The 13647-nt window shown below is 42.9% G+C and overlaps 1 protein-coding gene across 1 annotated transcript; it reads right to left on the bottom strand.

Annotated features, from left to right (window-relative positions):
• Positions 1–756: 756 nt before the first annotated feature.
• On the bottom strand, positions 757–12846 carry syvn1 (synovial apoptosis inhibitor 1, synoviolin). Its single transcript, XM_069712204.1, has 16 exons — positions 12659–12846; positions 9757–9909; positions 9563–9655; positions 9239–9391; positions 8747–8795; positions 8117–8220; positions 7190–7316; positions 6621–6720; positions 6010–6075; positions 5518–5634; positions 5144–5301; positions 4436–4585; positions 4076–4222; positions 2438–2621; positions 2048–2163; positions 757–1679 (listed from the first exon to the last, which is right to left on the bottom strand). Exons 2-16 carry the CDS (start codon positions 9886–9888, stop codon positions 1477–1479), a joined length of 1899 nt encoding a protein of 632 aa, XP_069568305.1. The 5' UTR covers positions 9889–9909; positions 12659–12846; the 3' UTR covers positions 757–1476.
• Positions 12847–13647: the final 801 nt, after the last annotated feature.

Raw genomic sequence — 13647 nt, 5'->3', positions numbered from 1 at the left:
CTCACTAGATTCTGATATGGATCCATTTTAAAAAGGGACGTGGCCCAATCTGGTCTGTTAAAATGATCTGACTTAGTGCACCGAAGTATAAAACAGGAGGTCTGTTTAGTAGCTGTTCTTGTGCTTTCAGTCACACCACATGAACTTCATCTGCAAATAAAGTTGCCCAGCCGTTATTAAAATGTAGATTCTTAAATTTCCATTCTTTCAGAGCACTTACTCTGCTGAGGAAGATCTTGTGGCAGAACTTCTAAATGGATCTTGTGGTCAGATTGTTTTGGTTAGGAATAAACTTTCATCCAACCATGGTTTGTCTAAATCCCAGTGTTCTGTACATTGTGCAGTTTTCTCGATTGCTTTTAATTGTTGACACTTGGTCCAAATAAAATGAACACCTTTTCAAGAATTTGCCGTTTTACAACACTGCAAAAAAAACAGCCAACGTGTCACGTAGCTACACACGAATAACAAAAGGAGCGCCTTATACGAAAACTAAAATTCAACCGTTCAGCACATTCGAGTAAGACGAGTCGGGAGTCAAATGCTGAATGTGCTCCCTTGAACAGAAGTGATGTCTTTTAATCATGCAGGTAAGTTGTAAGTTTTAATTTAACAGCATGATATTTTCACTCAAAGGCAACAATGAAGAGTTGCAACAGAAGACCTGAAGAAAAGAGCTTTCAGTTGATGAGCTTCACTGTAACACATCCCACCTCTGTGCCATCAGCCTGCCAACATTCAAACCAACATACATGCTGTCACTGCCATTTCAGTCAGTTTATTCTGCATTATGTACAGATCATCCTATTAAAACTCTTTATACAATATGTACATATTCAAATAAATCAGTATGTTACAGTGTCTGCAGTGGCAACATGTTGAGAACCAGACATAGGAGCGATGGATGGTAAAGGAAAAGAAAGCTGATGGGTTTCCCTCCATTTAACTTCACCAGATCTGTTAGCGATCCGCGTGCTGCGTAACAATGTTGACGTGGCGAGCGGGACCACTGTTATACTGAGGACAGCTGAATTCAACAAAAAGTGCAGGCAAAGATGTCACCGACAACAAAACTAGCAAAAACAAATCCAAACACAGCCTCCCTCACACTGACCAACCACAACTCAATCCTTCATAAGTCTTCCTCCGCTTCATCAAACTTACAGACACCTGCAGTACTTCTATCCCTGTAGTCCTTCTTGGGGGGAGGAAATGTGGTGAAATCAAATCAAAACAAATAAACGAAAAAAAAGAACGAAAGAAAGAAAAAAAAAACAGAGGTGCTATTGCTTTCTGACACTAAATCGTCCAGAAGCGTCTTCCGACAGCCTGAGTCCAACTCGGCACAGTTAGAAACCTGAGCCTGTGGAAGGCGAGAGCCACGAGGAAGAGAGGCAACGAAGAACCAAAGCAACCGTGTGTCAGCTCAGAGTTCCTGTTGGTCCACAGCGATATGTCTGAGCCGCAACACGCGGATCAGTTGTCCGGAGGGGGGGATGAAGATGAAGACGATGTCTCTAGCTTACGGAGGCGGCGGCGCCTCAGCTCAGCAGCACTGGGTTCTCCGTCCTCGTTCTCCTCCGCTCCTTCGTCCATCTGTTCTTTCCTTTCTGTGTCGGAGGCGGTGGAGGTGGAGTCAGCGGGTTGAGAGGAGACCGTCGCTCCGCTCGCTTCATCAGCTGGAAACAAGGGAACCGGTTAGAAAAGATCTTCCATTCTCAGCTCGTTTAACTTTTGCTTCTCCACTGCTTGGATGTCATTTCAAATAATGACCTTAAAATACCACTGAAATAATGTTTTTGTACAAGTAAATTATTTTTTACAGCTAAGATAATAATAATAATAATAATAATAATAAGTAATAACCTTTATTTGTAAAGCACTTTTCTAAACTTCAGTCAAAGTGCTTCACGTAGTAAAATAAGCCATTAAAACAAAACGACAAGTGAATTCTAACAAGTCTTAACAACACAACGATCGTATAAAACAACCATAAGAACAAATCAAAAAGTCATTGAAGAGGTGATGGGAGTTGTGATTTACTTACAGATGGATGAGTCCTTCTCCTTGCTGGGACTCTCCGTGTTGCTTCCCGCTGTAGAAGCCGACGGTGTTTGGTTTGTCCCACTGGCTTCTCCAGCGCTGCCCTCAGCCCGAGGAGGACTGTGGAGGAAACAGCAGCAGGACGACAAAGAAGCGTTCAGCTGAAAATCACATTACGTGGAGAAAATAACAGACAAGAGACCTTCGGACAGTGTGCGCTTTAGATTTGATCTCCAGACAATGGGACCCTTTCTGCATTCACTCCTTTCTATCTTTAAACTTTCAGACAAAGTGAACATTTTAAAACTATGAAGTTAATCAGAAGAACGGAGACTAATGTGAATAAATTCAGGTGAATTTCCGAGAAGTTGGAGAATCTTTCTGGTCGAGTTACGTGAGGGTGGCGACGGTGCTGAGGTAGTGGTGGATGTTGAGCATGGCGGCGTCCAGCAGGGTGTGGATGTTTTGGAGACACTGGAGTCTGGCCTCCAGGCCCCGCCGGCCCTCGGCCTCCAACTCCGTCAGCTCCTCTTCGGACAGCCGGGACAGAGACGGCGGTGGAGGCGGCATTGATGACACTGGAGGATAGGAAAAGTTGACTTTAACACTCTTGGAAGTGTTGAAGTTTGAAGGCCAGTTCCGACCGAAGATTCACAATTAGAAGATTTAAAAACTCGCATTTGTCCAGTCTGTGACTCTGAAAGCTGCCGGTTCACACCAGCGCAACGAGAAGAGACGTTGTGACATCTTCTGTTCTAACCGACGTCTTTTCAGGCTTTTTTGTACATGGAGATCATTTCTATCGTCTTGAAACATGAATGAGGATAGTGATGGAGAGTTACTTTCAACAGCTGCGTTTATGGCAGTGATGAAATGGCGAAAACATAAATAAAACCAAGAGGCCTCTGTACATTAGTTACCCATTTAGTATAGAATTCATTTGAACATTTTATTATTCGTGTATAAGTGACTAAATGGTGCAGCCACAGTTTAACTGCTTAGATCATTGGACCAGGTGCTCTTTGTTATTCCTAAATTCAGATTGGCTCTGAGGGCCGACCGGGCAGCTCCAGCCTCCCCTTCCGGATCAACTTCATGGCAGTCTTCAAATCACCATTAGAAACTTATTTATTTTCGGGAGCATTTACAGATTAGGTCCAATTCATTTTTAAGTACTACTGATCATTATGCAGTGATCATGTATTTTTCTTGTTTCTTCTTATTTTTTTTTTTATTAAAGGCTTCATGTCTTTGTTTGATGTTGTGCAGCATTTTGGGAAACTCTTGTTGTATTTAAAATGTGCTGCATAAATGAAACATCTTCTGCAAAAGGAGTTGGTGTTTCCTCTAACAAGCAGAAACACACTAACTCTGGTTCCTTACATTCTTAAACGGCCCATTTACGACTTGACAATGTGGTTTCTGCAGAGCTGCAACTTTTCTCTACAATGTTTTGAAACAGTTTGACCTCGTTGTGAATCGCATATCATTATTTATTGACACTGTAATTTAAAGGGTCACTTTCAGATTTCACACTGTCTGAGCCTCAAAAAACTGGATACATCCAATAAAAAACATTCAAAAACAATCTACTGGAACTCTGAGAGGTCCGAAGTCCCAGAGAGTCATCGGTGTGTGGACTGAATGAGCCTCTCTGAGTCGCTGGGCATTAAAAACCATCTCAGGTGACCTCAACTCAAAGGTTAGATTTTCAACAGAAATGAGACATTTTGACAGAGATGACAATGATGTCATCAGAGATTATCCCTTTTAGATGTTTGGCCGGAAAGGTCTGAGTCTGGCACACAGTGTGTTGCTGTGGTGACGTTCTGCATTTCTTTAAACAAGTCTGACAAAAGAAAGAAACTATCACGTGTATATAAAATAGTGTGTATTGTCATCCAGACCTGAAACATCACTGTACTTTCTACTTGTTGTTATGAACAACAAGTTATCTTCTATCAACAGACAACTATGACGTATAAAAAAAAGGTATTGAGCTGAAAGTATTTGGAGAACTGCTGATGCTTACCAAAGGGAGGAGGTGGCGGCATGGGCAGCCACGGGGCAGTGGGGAATGGAGGAGGGGGGAAAGAGAAGGGGAAGCCTGGGATTGCTGATCCTGGAGCAGCTGCTGCTGTAGGAGAGTCTGCAGTAGCTGATGTGGGCTGGGTGGTGCCTGGCGGGAACAGGAACATCACACATTAACTTCCTGGGCAGACGCTAAACCCTCACAGAGAAGACACAATTATGATCGTCAATAATTACTGTGAGCTGTCGATGCGGCCACAACCATTACAAATCAGCTGATCCGTTTTACCTCCATGGAATCGGAAGGATCTGAATAGCTTTTACTGGGTGCATTTAATGAGGTCGTTTGAGGCGTCCTCACCGGCTGTCTGCGTCGCCTCCGTGCTGCTTTGTGAAGTATCAGTACCGGGAGCTGGAGCTGCAGCCGCTGGGGCAGGAGGAGGCACCGCAGGGAAGGGACCCCAGAAGGGGAAGATGCCAGGAGGAAAGCCTGGTAACATGCCTGGAGCCACTGGAGAGCAACATAGAACAAAAGAGATCCTAAACAAACCCTGGAAACGCATCCAACTCAGGTCCAAATACCACAGAGAGGAAACATACACAAGCAACATTTGTGGAGCAGCTCCACTCGAAACACAGCGTTTCCAACACAATAACCCCGTGGTAATATGGAAACACACTCAGGCAGACTAAAGACTCACTGTGACACTTTTCACCAGGATTTTCTCACTTCTCTACAAATAAAACGATGTACCGTCTGAATAATGAATAATAAGTTGCGATAAAAATTCAACAGAGTATATTTAAGCCTGTGAATGAAAATATTTGTGTAGGTTTAACAGTCTTCTTACCATCACTCATACATTGTGTCTGCAAAAAAACGATGTACCCAGGTGAAATACAGTTTTGTTTCTGTAACGTGTTTCTGCTGTGACTTATTCTTGAGCGATGGCTGCTTCAGAGCCGAGGGCCTCCCACATCACAGACGCTCTGCACTGTCAACCGTCAGGCGGTAGGTATTCTTCATGTAGAGCTGACGGCGACATGAAAAGCAGCGTTTGACTCTCACCATTGGGAGGCGGGGCTGCGGGGGCGTTGGCTGGGGCTGCCGGGGCAGGAGGCGGAGCCTGGGCCGCAGCCGGAGTCTGGTTGTTGTTTGACGCTCGGAGGACGTCCATGCGACAGGTCGGGCAGGTCTGCTGCCTCTGGAACCAGGAGCGCAGGCAGCTGTGGGGAGGACAGTGACAACGCTATTTGAAGTGCAAAAAGAACAAACACAACGCGGCAGCCGGGGTTCCTGCTTTAAGTCCGTTTTCATTTACCACACTGATTCGTTTTTATGTTTAAATACTATGTTAAGTGCTGACTATGTTGAATTGCTTGTTTTTCCTTTGCAACCTCCCATCTTTCCTGCTGACTCGGACCGTTTACCACAGGACGTACCTGGAGTGGAAAATGTGATTACAAGGTAGCTTCTTGGCTCCGGTGACCATTTCCTCCCGACAGATGATGCAGACGTTGTCTGACGCCTGAAGATCTTCAGGAGTCGCATCGGGATATCTGAACACGGACAAAAAGGACACCATGTTGTATTCTGTCTCTCTGCTTGTTGCCAGCACCACTGAATACTGACTAATTAAGCTTCCAGACAAAAACAAACTAACCACACATGTTTACACATGGCTTGGCAGTAAGTACACGATGCTGAGGGCTGTCACTCACAATGTGTCTTTCATCATGGTGTACATTGTATTGTAATGGGACATTCCTTAAATATTAACATTAATCCACACCAACAGTGACCAAGAACCGACATTAATTTGCATCTATAGCCCTCGTCATTAAGTCAAAATAAGATCAATATTTTGGCAGTTTACCATTTATGGGAAAAAATGTTTTTATGTTTTATCAAATCCAGACCAGAGGTGTACTTACAGTGTATTCATGTTGCGGATGGCTCTCCGGGACATTATAGCATCTGTGACAGCTTTTTTGAACTGCCTGAGGGGACAACAAACAATAAACAAAAGAATTAAAACATGTCGTAAATAAACATTCAGAATATCAAGTGATGTTAAAAATGAATGCAAACTTGTCAAGTAATGAAATACTGTTTAAAATAGGAGTCAAAATTAAGTACTTTTTGGTCACACTCTTCAGTGAGGGGAACGCAGAGAGTCCTCTACTAATGAATTGGCGTTAAACTATACAGACTAAAGGTCCTCTGAGGAAATGAACTTGTTCAACAGAAAGCATCATATTGTTAATGAATGCTATCATTGAGTTCCTCACAGACAATAATCTTAAAATACAACATTTACAGTAAATAATGTAAAATAAAATACCAATCAGAAAACTCAATGACTGATCTTATCTCTCAGTGGATCTTTAAAAGACAACAAGACTTAGAAATTACTCTTTTTTAATTTTTTTTATATGAAAACTCTCGGAAGTGTGTTTAAAAACTGACCAAAAAACGGCACTAGTGGAAGTAAGAAAATCACAAAGAACCTTCTGGCCTTCATACAAACACAGAAGCTGCTCACCTCATAGCCAAATACATGGGGCGGATGGCAAACAGGGGGAAGGTGTGGACCTTTATCATGATGGTCATGAAGGCAATGTACAGGAGCACTTTGATGAATCCTGTAATTAACACGTGTAATAACATTTCAGTATGGCTTCCCACGTTTTGTTGGAAAAAAAAAGAAAAGAAAAAAGGAGCAAGCTCAAGTAAGTATTCAAAAGTAAAAATATTCAAGTTTTAGCCTTTGAAACGGATCTATATTCACACAAATGCACCTGAAGACAACAACAAAGTCAATGAAACAGTACTTTTAGTCACACAAAGCTTGTACATGCAAAGAATATTTCCCCTTTCTGTCGATGTATTCAGCGATTTTATCCTGTGGCTGTTGAATTTTTGATGTGTGTGCAGTGAATTGATCCGAAGTAAAGTGTGTTTGGTGCATGCAGTAAAAGCAATGTGTTTTCAAACGGAAACAGATTAGTGTGGATGTAGGCTCTAACTACACAAACGTTTTCTGGAAAAAACAATCAGAGAAAAAAATATTCTATAATTCATTACATTTTGAACTGCGGTAGAATACAGCACCTGTGAAGAGCTCGGTGTAGAGCATGTAGACAGCCTTGTTGTCCCAGGGATTCTCGCTCTGCAGGTCAACCGTGTGCAGAATATACTTGATGAAGGTCGTCAGCACCATGGTCAGCAGGATGGCATACTGAGGAGCGGGGACCAGGACAGTATTGTAAATATTGTTGTGTGTAAATCAGCGAGGGATATCTTTAAATTTCAATCGTGAGAGGGCACAGAAATGAAGTATAAGAAGGAATCTGGTACTCGGTAAGCATCGGACCATGACCAAGTACAAGTGATTGTCATCATCAAGTTATTCATTATGCCGCTGCACCAACATGTAGCATCGGACTAACTTAGCTGTGGTTGAGAATGTTTCCAGGGGTTGAAAACACAGCTGTGTGCTCAACTAGACCCGACTGCTGCGTCAAAATGAGCACATGTTCAACTCAATCTGTCACAGCTAACCAGTACAGGCGTGTCTGAGAATGTCAACATCTACTGATAATATCTTTGCTATCCATTTCAGTCAATTTAAAAAAAAATATAAAAAAAAAAACACCGTAGACATACTGAACTGTTGCTCACACCAGGGACATGGTGTTGAGAAGTCAGTCTGGCATCGAGCACTTGGACATAATTAAAACATCATTTTATCGACCTATCATATTGGCAGAAATGTTCATTTAAAGCGGATGATAAAAGCCTTCGTGTGCCGATATCTATGATGTGCAGAAATTCTCATCACCCCTATAAACAGCTTCACAGTAATGAGTTTTACATGATCGTGTGATTCCGACCCAGACAACACAGGTTTAAATCCCAAGAGAGCAAATATGACTCTCAGCCTGACTGAGTCAAATAACCAGAGATGAGTTAAACTATCTTTTTGTCGACAGGTAACAAAATAGAACTCAGATTCAACATCAGCCAAGTGTGACAAACCTCAAATCCAAAAACCAGCTGGACTGAAGCTCCTCGGGTGATGATGCTGTGACAGGCATGGTTGACAAACAGGAAGTCCATGACAGCCAGTAACCCCATGAGAGCTGCAGAAAATAAAAATGATATTCTCGGTGTTTTGCTAAATGGTATATTCATTTCTCGGCTGAGGGTTTGCGTGCAGAAGTTTTGCAGAAATGAAGAAAAAGATAGATAAGTTTGTTAATATAGGCTCGATATGATTCTGGAAATCTAGCTGGGAATAACCACGTCGCCTTGACAGCTACCAGAGGTCCAGTATTCAATTAGATGAGTTTGTATTAAATCAAATAGGTCCTTAGCTCCTCCTCAGCTAATTATGGCCGAGAGGATCATTGAAACACGTCTAGACTAGAAACGTGTTTGGTGGTCTGTTAGTGTTACCAAATCTGACGTTCTGGGGTGTTAAGGCGTGGAGCACCTGGCCTCATGCGCAATACAGAAATATTTGCATTTTGCATTCAGTTTCATTTTGCTAAATACTTTCTTCATAAGTTCAAACAGTGGAACCAAAAGAGACACAGAGAGAAGTGAAAGAGAAAAGTAAGACATGTAGAAAGAATGTTATCTGACTGGTGGATAAAGTGTACTTACATAATACTCTCATGTGAAACACCCATGATATGTTGGGACTCCGTTCCATCTGTTTAAAACAGAAGAAAACACACAAAGCTACACATCTACTCAATGACTGAGGGGCGAGTTGTGCTTCTGAAGGATCACCGTATCAACGATCACCACATGCAGGAGCACACAAACCTGCTACATGTTCCACTTTGCTCGATATTCCTCACGCTCGCTGTCTTGTAAAAGCAGTTTGGTAAAACTCTCTCACTCAGTTGCAGCATCCTTCTCAGCCAAGCGATTGTTTTCACAAACAGTTTCAGTTGAAACTCAAATGATTCACCGCACATTCAAATTGAATTATCAGCTGCAAAATCTAAATTGATGTTTACTTTACACTTGGATAAACCCTCAACCGCCCGCCATCTGTCCCTCGCTTCCTCTCTACCTTTAAACGGCGCAAGTAAGACGTTTTTATGATCTACTGTGTAAGATGGAGGCTGTTTCTCGCTCATTACTTACAAAGTCCACCCGGTCCTCAGCCAGCCAGTGGAAGCACTTGAGGAAGAGCAGGAGGGTGAAGAGGGCAACAAACCGGGGGGAGAAGTCATCCCTGAACACAGTGAAAGCCAGGCACGTCTCGGTCACCGCGTACCAGGAGCGCTCGATCAGATGCTGATGGTGGTGAGAAAAGACATTTTAAAGCACATGAATAAAAAGGCTAATCCTTTTCTTCTACAGCACAACTCGGGTTGTAAATACAGGTACAGGTAAATACAGGTATTAAATACTAAATTGAATATGTCATAATGAATCGAGTCATCAATCATATAAAGAGAACTCTACCTCCATTTCTGCAGCCCTTAGTTGTCCGAAGAAGACCTTCCTCATGAACTTTCCCAGCAAGAAAACCAGCACGAATGCCTGAATGTACAACACCTGATGCCGGAAAGAAAACGCTCATTGCTGATAATGTCACACTAATATTACAGGTGAAGTATTCAAACAATTTAAATGGAATCCAGAGATTTGACTCTTACCGCCATGCTGGGGCTGCTCTTGGTAAGGTAGACCACAGTCGGGTAGAACTGGTTTTTGAGGATGTACGCGTGTGCCACCACAGCCCCAGTCAATGCCAGACTGGTGGCCGTCACCAAGAGTGCTCGCACCATTTTGGATCTCAGCTACAGAAACTGTGGAAGGGAAACAGATGAGGGAGAAAAGAAAAGCAGGCTGTTGGATGTGAAAGCTGACAGATGCAGCAGAGAAATATGCAAATACGCAGTAGCACTTTGCTAGAAAGTGATCGTTTTGGTCAGATACCTTGAAGCTATTTCATTTTACTTATATGTACAGTTAAATGTTAATATTTTGATACTGTAAACTGTGGGTACACTATATGGTCACAAAGCTTCCGTAGCCCGTCAGGAAACTATGTGATCATCATCTATTCGTTGTAGGGCTGACAACGCCATCATCTTCCTCACTTTTACACCAGAAAGGCAATACTTTAAGGAACTGAAAAAAAACCAAGGCTATCATTCGTTTACATCTGTTGTACAATCTCTGAAATTTTTTACTTTCGTCTTTCTTCATCCGGCATCATAATTTATGCATCTGATTATTTTATTTATCACAAAATAATAAATGTAGTTGAACAACAAACCAGGAGACACAGCTACCCGTCCTGTATTACTGTTGTATCCTTAATGTCGTCTTCAGAAAATAAGCCTACGTCAACCTACATACGGTTTTAATTTTTAATCAGGGTGATCTCTGAGGTATTTCCTGGTCATTTTATTAATCAGCCGAATCTAAAATGCTACCGCCCAGATTGAAAAGTCCGTGGAGAGATTAAACACCTCACTGATACAATTTGTCTTAATTTACGGTGACCAGCCAAAGGCCGGACCTCCATTGCCGAGTGCGTGTACCATGGTCCATATGTCATACAACACTGATGTAACAGCCACTGAGCATCTGGAAATCTCACTGAACCAAAGCAGTATTTTTAGGGCAGCATCGCTGACGGGAGTCAACGCGAGTTGTCTTGTCTTGTGTTTCAAATGCGAGTGAAAGGATTTCCTCCAGTTTTACAAGGACACCACTCGCTCTCAAGCACATGTTGATTTTGGAGTGTTTGAGTGAGATCTGATGAGAAAACACATGAAACACACGACTCGCCAACCTGACTGGACAAAAGTGCTGATTTTAAGATTGGATCCCGAGTATCAACCCTTTACAATGGGTGAGATAGGAGAGGAAAAAAAATTATACAGCATTGTCTTGAGCTATGTTGTATGCTAATATTACACAGATACCGATATAGATATTTTATTATATAAATATGTCAATCCGTAAGGTACATTTAGGACTGTTTCTTTGAGTCTGTCCTCTTAACAATCCCAATTTGCTACAATAAAGTGATTCAATTAATAAACGAAAACAAGATGTTGACAAAGTTTTCCTTTGGGGACACAATTTGCAGTTGGAAAACGGAATAAATTACAATATATGTTATTGCATAAATCACTTAAATATCACGATAACACGGTATCATGGAGCCTCCTATGATTCCCATCCCTGACACCCTTAATAACCAAGATATTTTAATGACCATTATTTACTCATGAGTGTGGTAGGACAAGATCAAATATGCTCTACAAAAGCAAAAATAAGTGATGCAAGAAACAGTAATGAATTACAATAACTCTTGAACGGGCCACCTCCTGGGTGTGTTTTATCCACCGGGTCAGGAGGAACCTCAGGAGGAACCTCCTGGGTGTGTTTTATCCACCGGGTCGGGAGGAACCTCAGGAGGAACCGCAGGAGGAACCTCCTGGGTGTGTTTTATCCACCGGGTCAGGAGGAACCTCAGGAGGAACCGCAGGAGGAACCTCCTGGGTGTGTTTTATCCACCGGGTCAGGAGGAACCTCAGGAGGAACCTCCTGGGTGTGTTTTATCCACCGGGTCGGGAGGAACCTCAGGAGGAACCGCAGGAGGAACCTCCTGGGTGTGTTTTATCCACCGGGTCGGGAGGAACCTCCTGGGTGTGTTTTATCCACCGGGTCAGGAGGAACCTCCTGGGTGTGTTTTATCCACCGGGTCAGGAGGAACCTCAGGAGGAACCTCCTGGGTGTGTTTTATCCACCGGGTCGGGACGAACCTCAGGAGGAACCTCCTGGGTGTGTTTTATCCACCGGGTCAGGAGGAACCTCAGGAGGAACCTCAGGAGGAACCTCCTGGGTGTGTTTTATCCACCGGGTCAGGAGGAACCTCAGGATGAACCGCAGGAGGAACCTCCTGGGTGTGTTTTATCCACCGGGTCAGGAGGAACCTCAGGAGGAACCTCCTGGGTGTGTTTTATCCACCGGGTCAGGAGGAACCTCAGGAGGAACCTCCTGGGTGTGTTTTATCCACCGGGTCAGGAGGAACCTCAGGAGGAACCTCAGGAGGAACCTCCTGGGTCATGGATCCACTGGCTGCTGTTGAAGTGAAGTTGGTTAGCATTGTGTGCACTGCTGCAGCTAACTTCCCGCTTCACTCCCTTCCTCACGATGTTTCTCGACTTTAAAGCAGATGTACTGGAGAACCACTTTTGTCAAAGTATGTTAACGTAAACATTTCCAAGTGAAGAGTTTTCTTCCGGTTGAACAAGCTGCTCTTTTAGCGAACTTCGTGGTTTTAACCTTTACAGCTAACGTGGACCGATTGTGTCTCAGAAGTCCGACTGGCCTCGTGACAGCTTCCCGGGACCTAGTGGGAGTTAACTCTGCAAACATGACCCCGCTACACCCCCTCCAACAGCTCCACACACACGTATCTGCACTAGTAACGTTACTTCTTCAGACGACCTGTCAAACAGAGACAATCGAGTTCGTTAGCTGCTGCTAGCTCGCTAGCTGGTAACGTTACAGCTGTCACTGCTCCGCGGGACTCACCGACTCGATGTCCGGGAGACTTGTTCCTTGTTCCTTGGTTGTTTGACGGACGTCTCCTTGGCTGATAAAACCTGTATATTCTTACCAGCTACTCCATTGCGACCATTTTTCCGTTGCCTCTCGAAAATATGTATTCTCTTCGCCCTGTTCGTGTCTACGTGTTTATCTTTGGCTTGCTCCTTGGGAGCCACCTCACATCCGGTTATTAAGGTAATTTGGCGCAGAGCACTTTCATGCATTACCGACACCACCGGGTTCACGACGGGCAGCTCGTATGAAACGCAGCTCGACACGAGACGAAGTCTCACATTTTAACCGAGATCTAATGTTAGCGTTAAATCTCCCATTTTCTGAGCAGTGTTTGTAAATCCATCGTGATAATGTGTATTACGTGGCACACCTTCACGGGGATTTACGGTAAATACCAACGTGGACCAATAGGAAGCCGCCTGGCTGGTTCTCTGGCTGTTAATCCGAGACTCAGGAGAACCTCTGAAACATGCATTTCAGATTTAGAGAAATTCATGTTTAGCTTGGATGTTTCAAAACACTGATTTAAAGCAACCCAACGAAACATTAGACAGAAAAAAAACACCCACTTCATGCACGGTAGTGATTTTGAAAACAACAATATAAGACTTTCAGACATCAAAACACTAAGTAATCAGCCCTGTTTAATAAAAAATAAAATAAATAATAAATTCTACACCGTAATATTACCTAATTTGCAAAAAATGAGCTAAAACTGTGCTGACAAGCTGTCAATTATTTATGTATTTAAATACCATAAAGAAGGTTATTATTGTACGCCATAGTAGATTTATTACACACTAAAAGCTTTACAGCAAACAGAAATAAGCTGCAGGCTTCATGCACTCAACAAGTCCTTAAATTCCCAGTTGTTTCTTTGCTGTGGTGCATTTCTAAATCTGTGTTCACAGTGTTTTAATTACCTTGTTTAACAACTTTTTTTTAATCTAATCAAACAA

This window comes from Brachyistius frenatus, unplaced genomic scaffold (assembly GCF_029030835.1).
Source record: "Brachyistius frenatus isolate BFR_SWC_R1_liver_20210118 unplaced genomic scaffold, ASM2903083v1 Contig_107, whole genome shotgun sequence".
Classification (NCBI taxonomy): domain Eukaryota; kingdom Metazoa; phylum Chordata; class Actinopteri; family Embiotocidae; genus Brachyistius; species Brachyistius frenatus.
This window is presented reverse-complemented; position numbering and strand designations above follow the sequence as displayed.

Coding starts and splice junctions, on each gene's coding strand:
- syvn1 (XM_069712204.1), bottom strand. CDS start 9,888: ATGGTGCGAGCACTCTTGGTGACGGCCACCAGTCTGGCATTGACTGGG. Junction 7,317..8,116: donor AGCTGGTTTTTGGATTTGAG/GTTTGTCACACT, acceptor CCCGCTCCTCAG/TATGCCATCCTGCTGACCAT. Junction 5,302..5,517: donor AATCACATTTTCCACTCCAG/GTACGTCCTGTG, acceptor TCCTCCCCACAG/CTGCCTGCGCTCCTGGTTCC.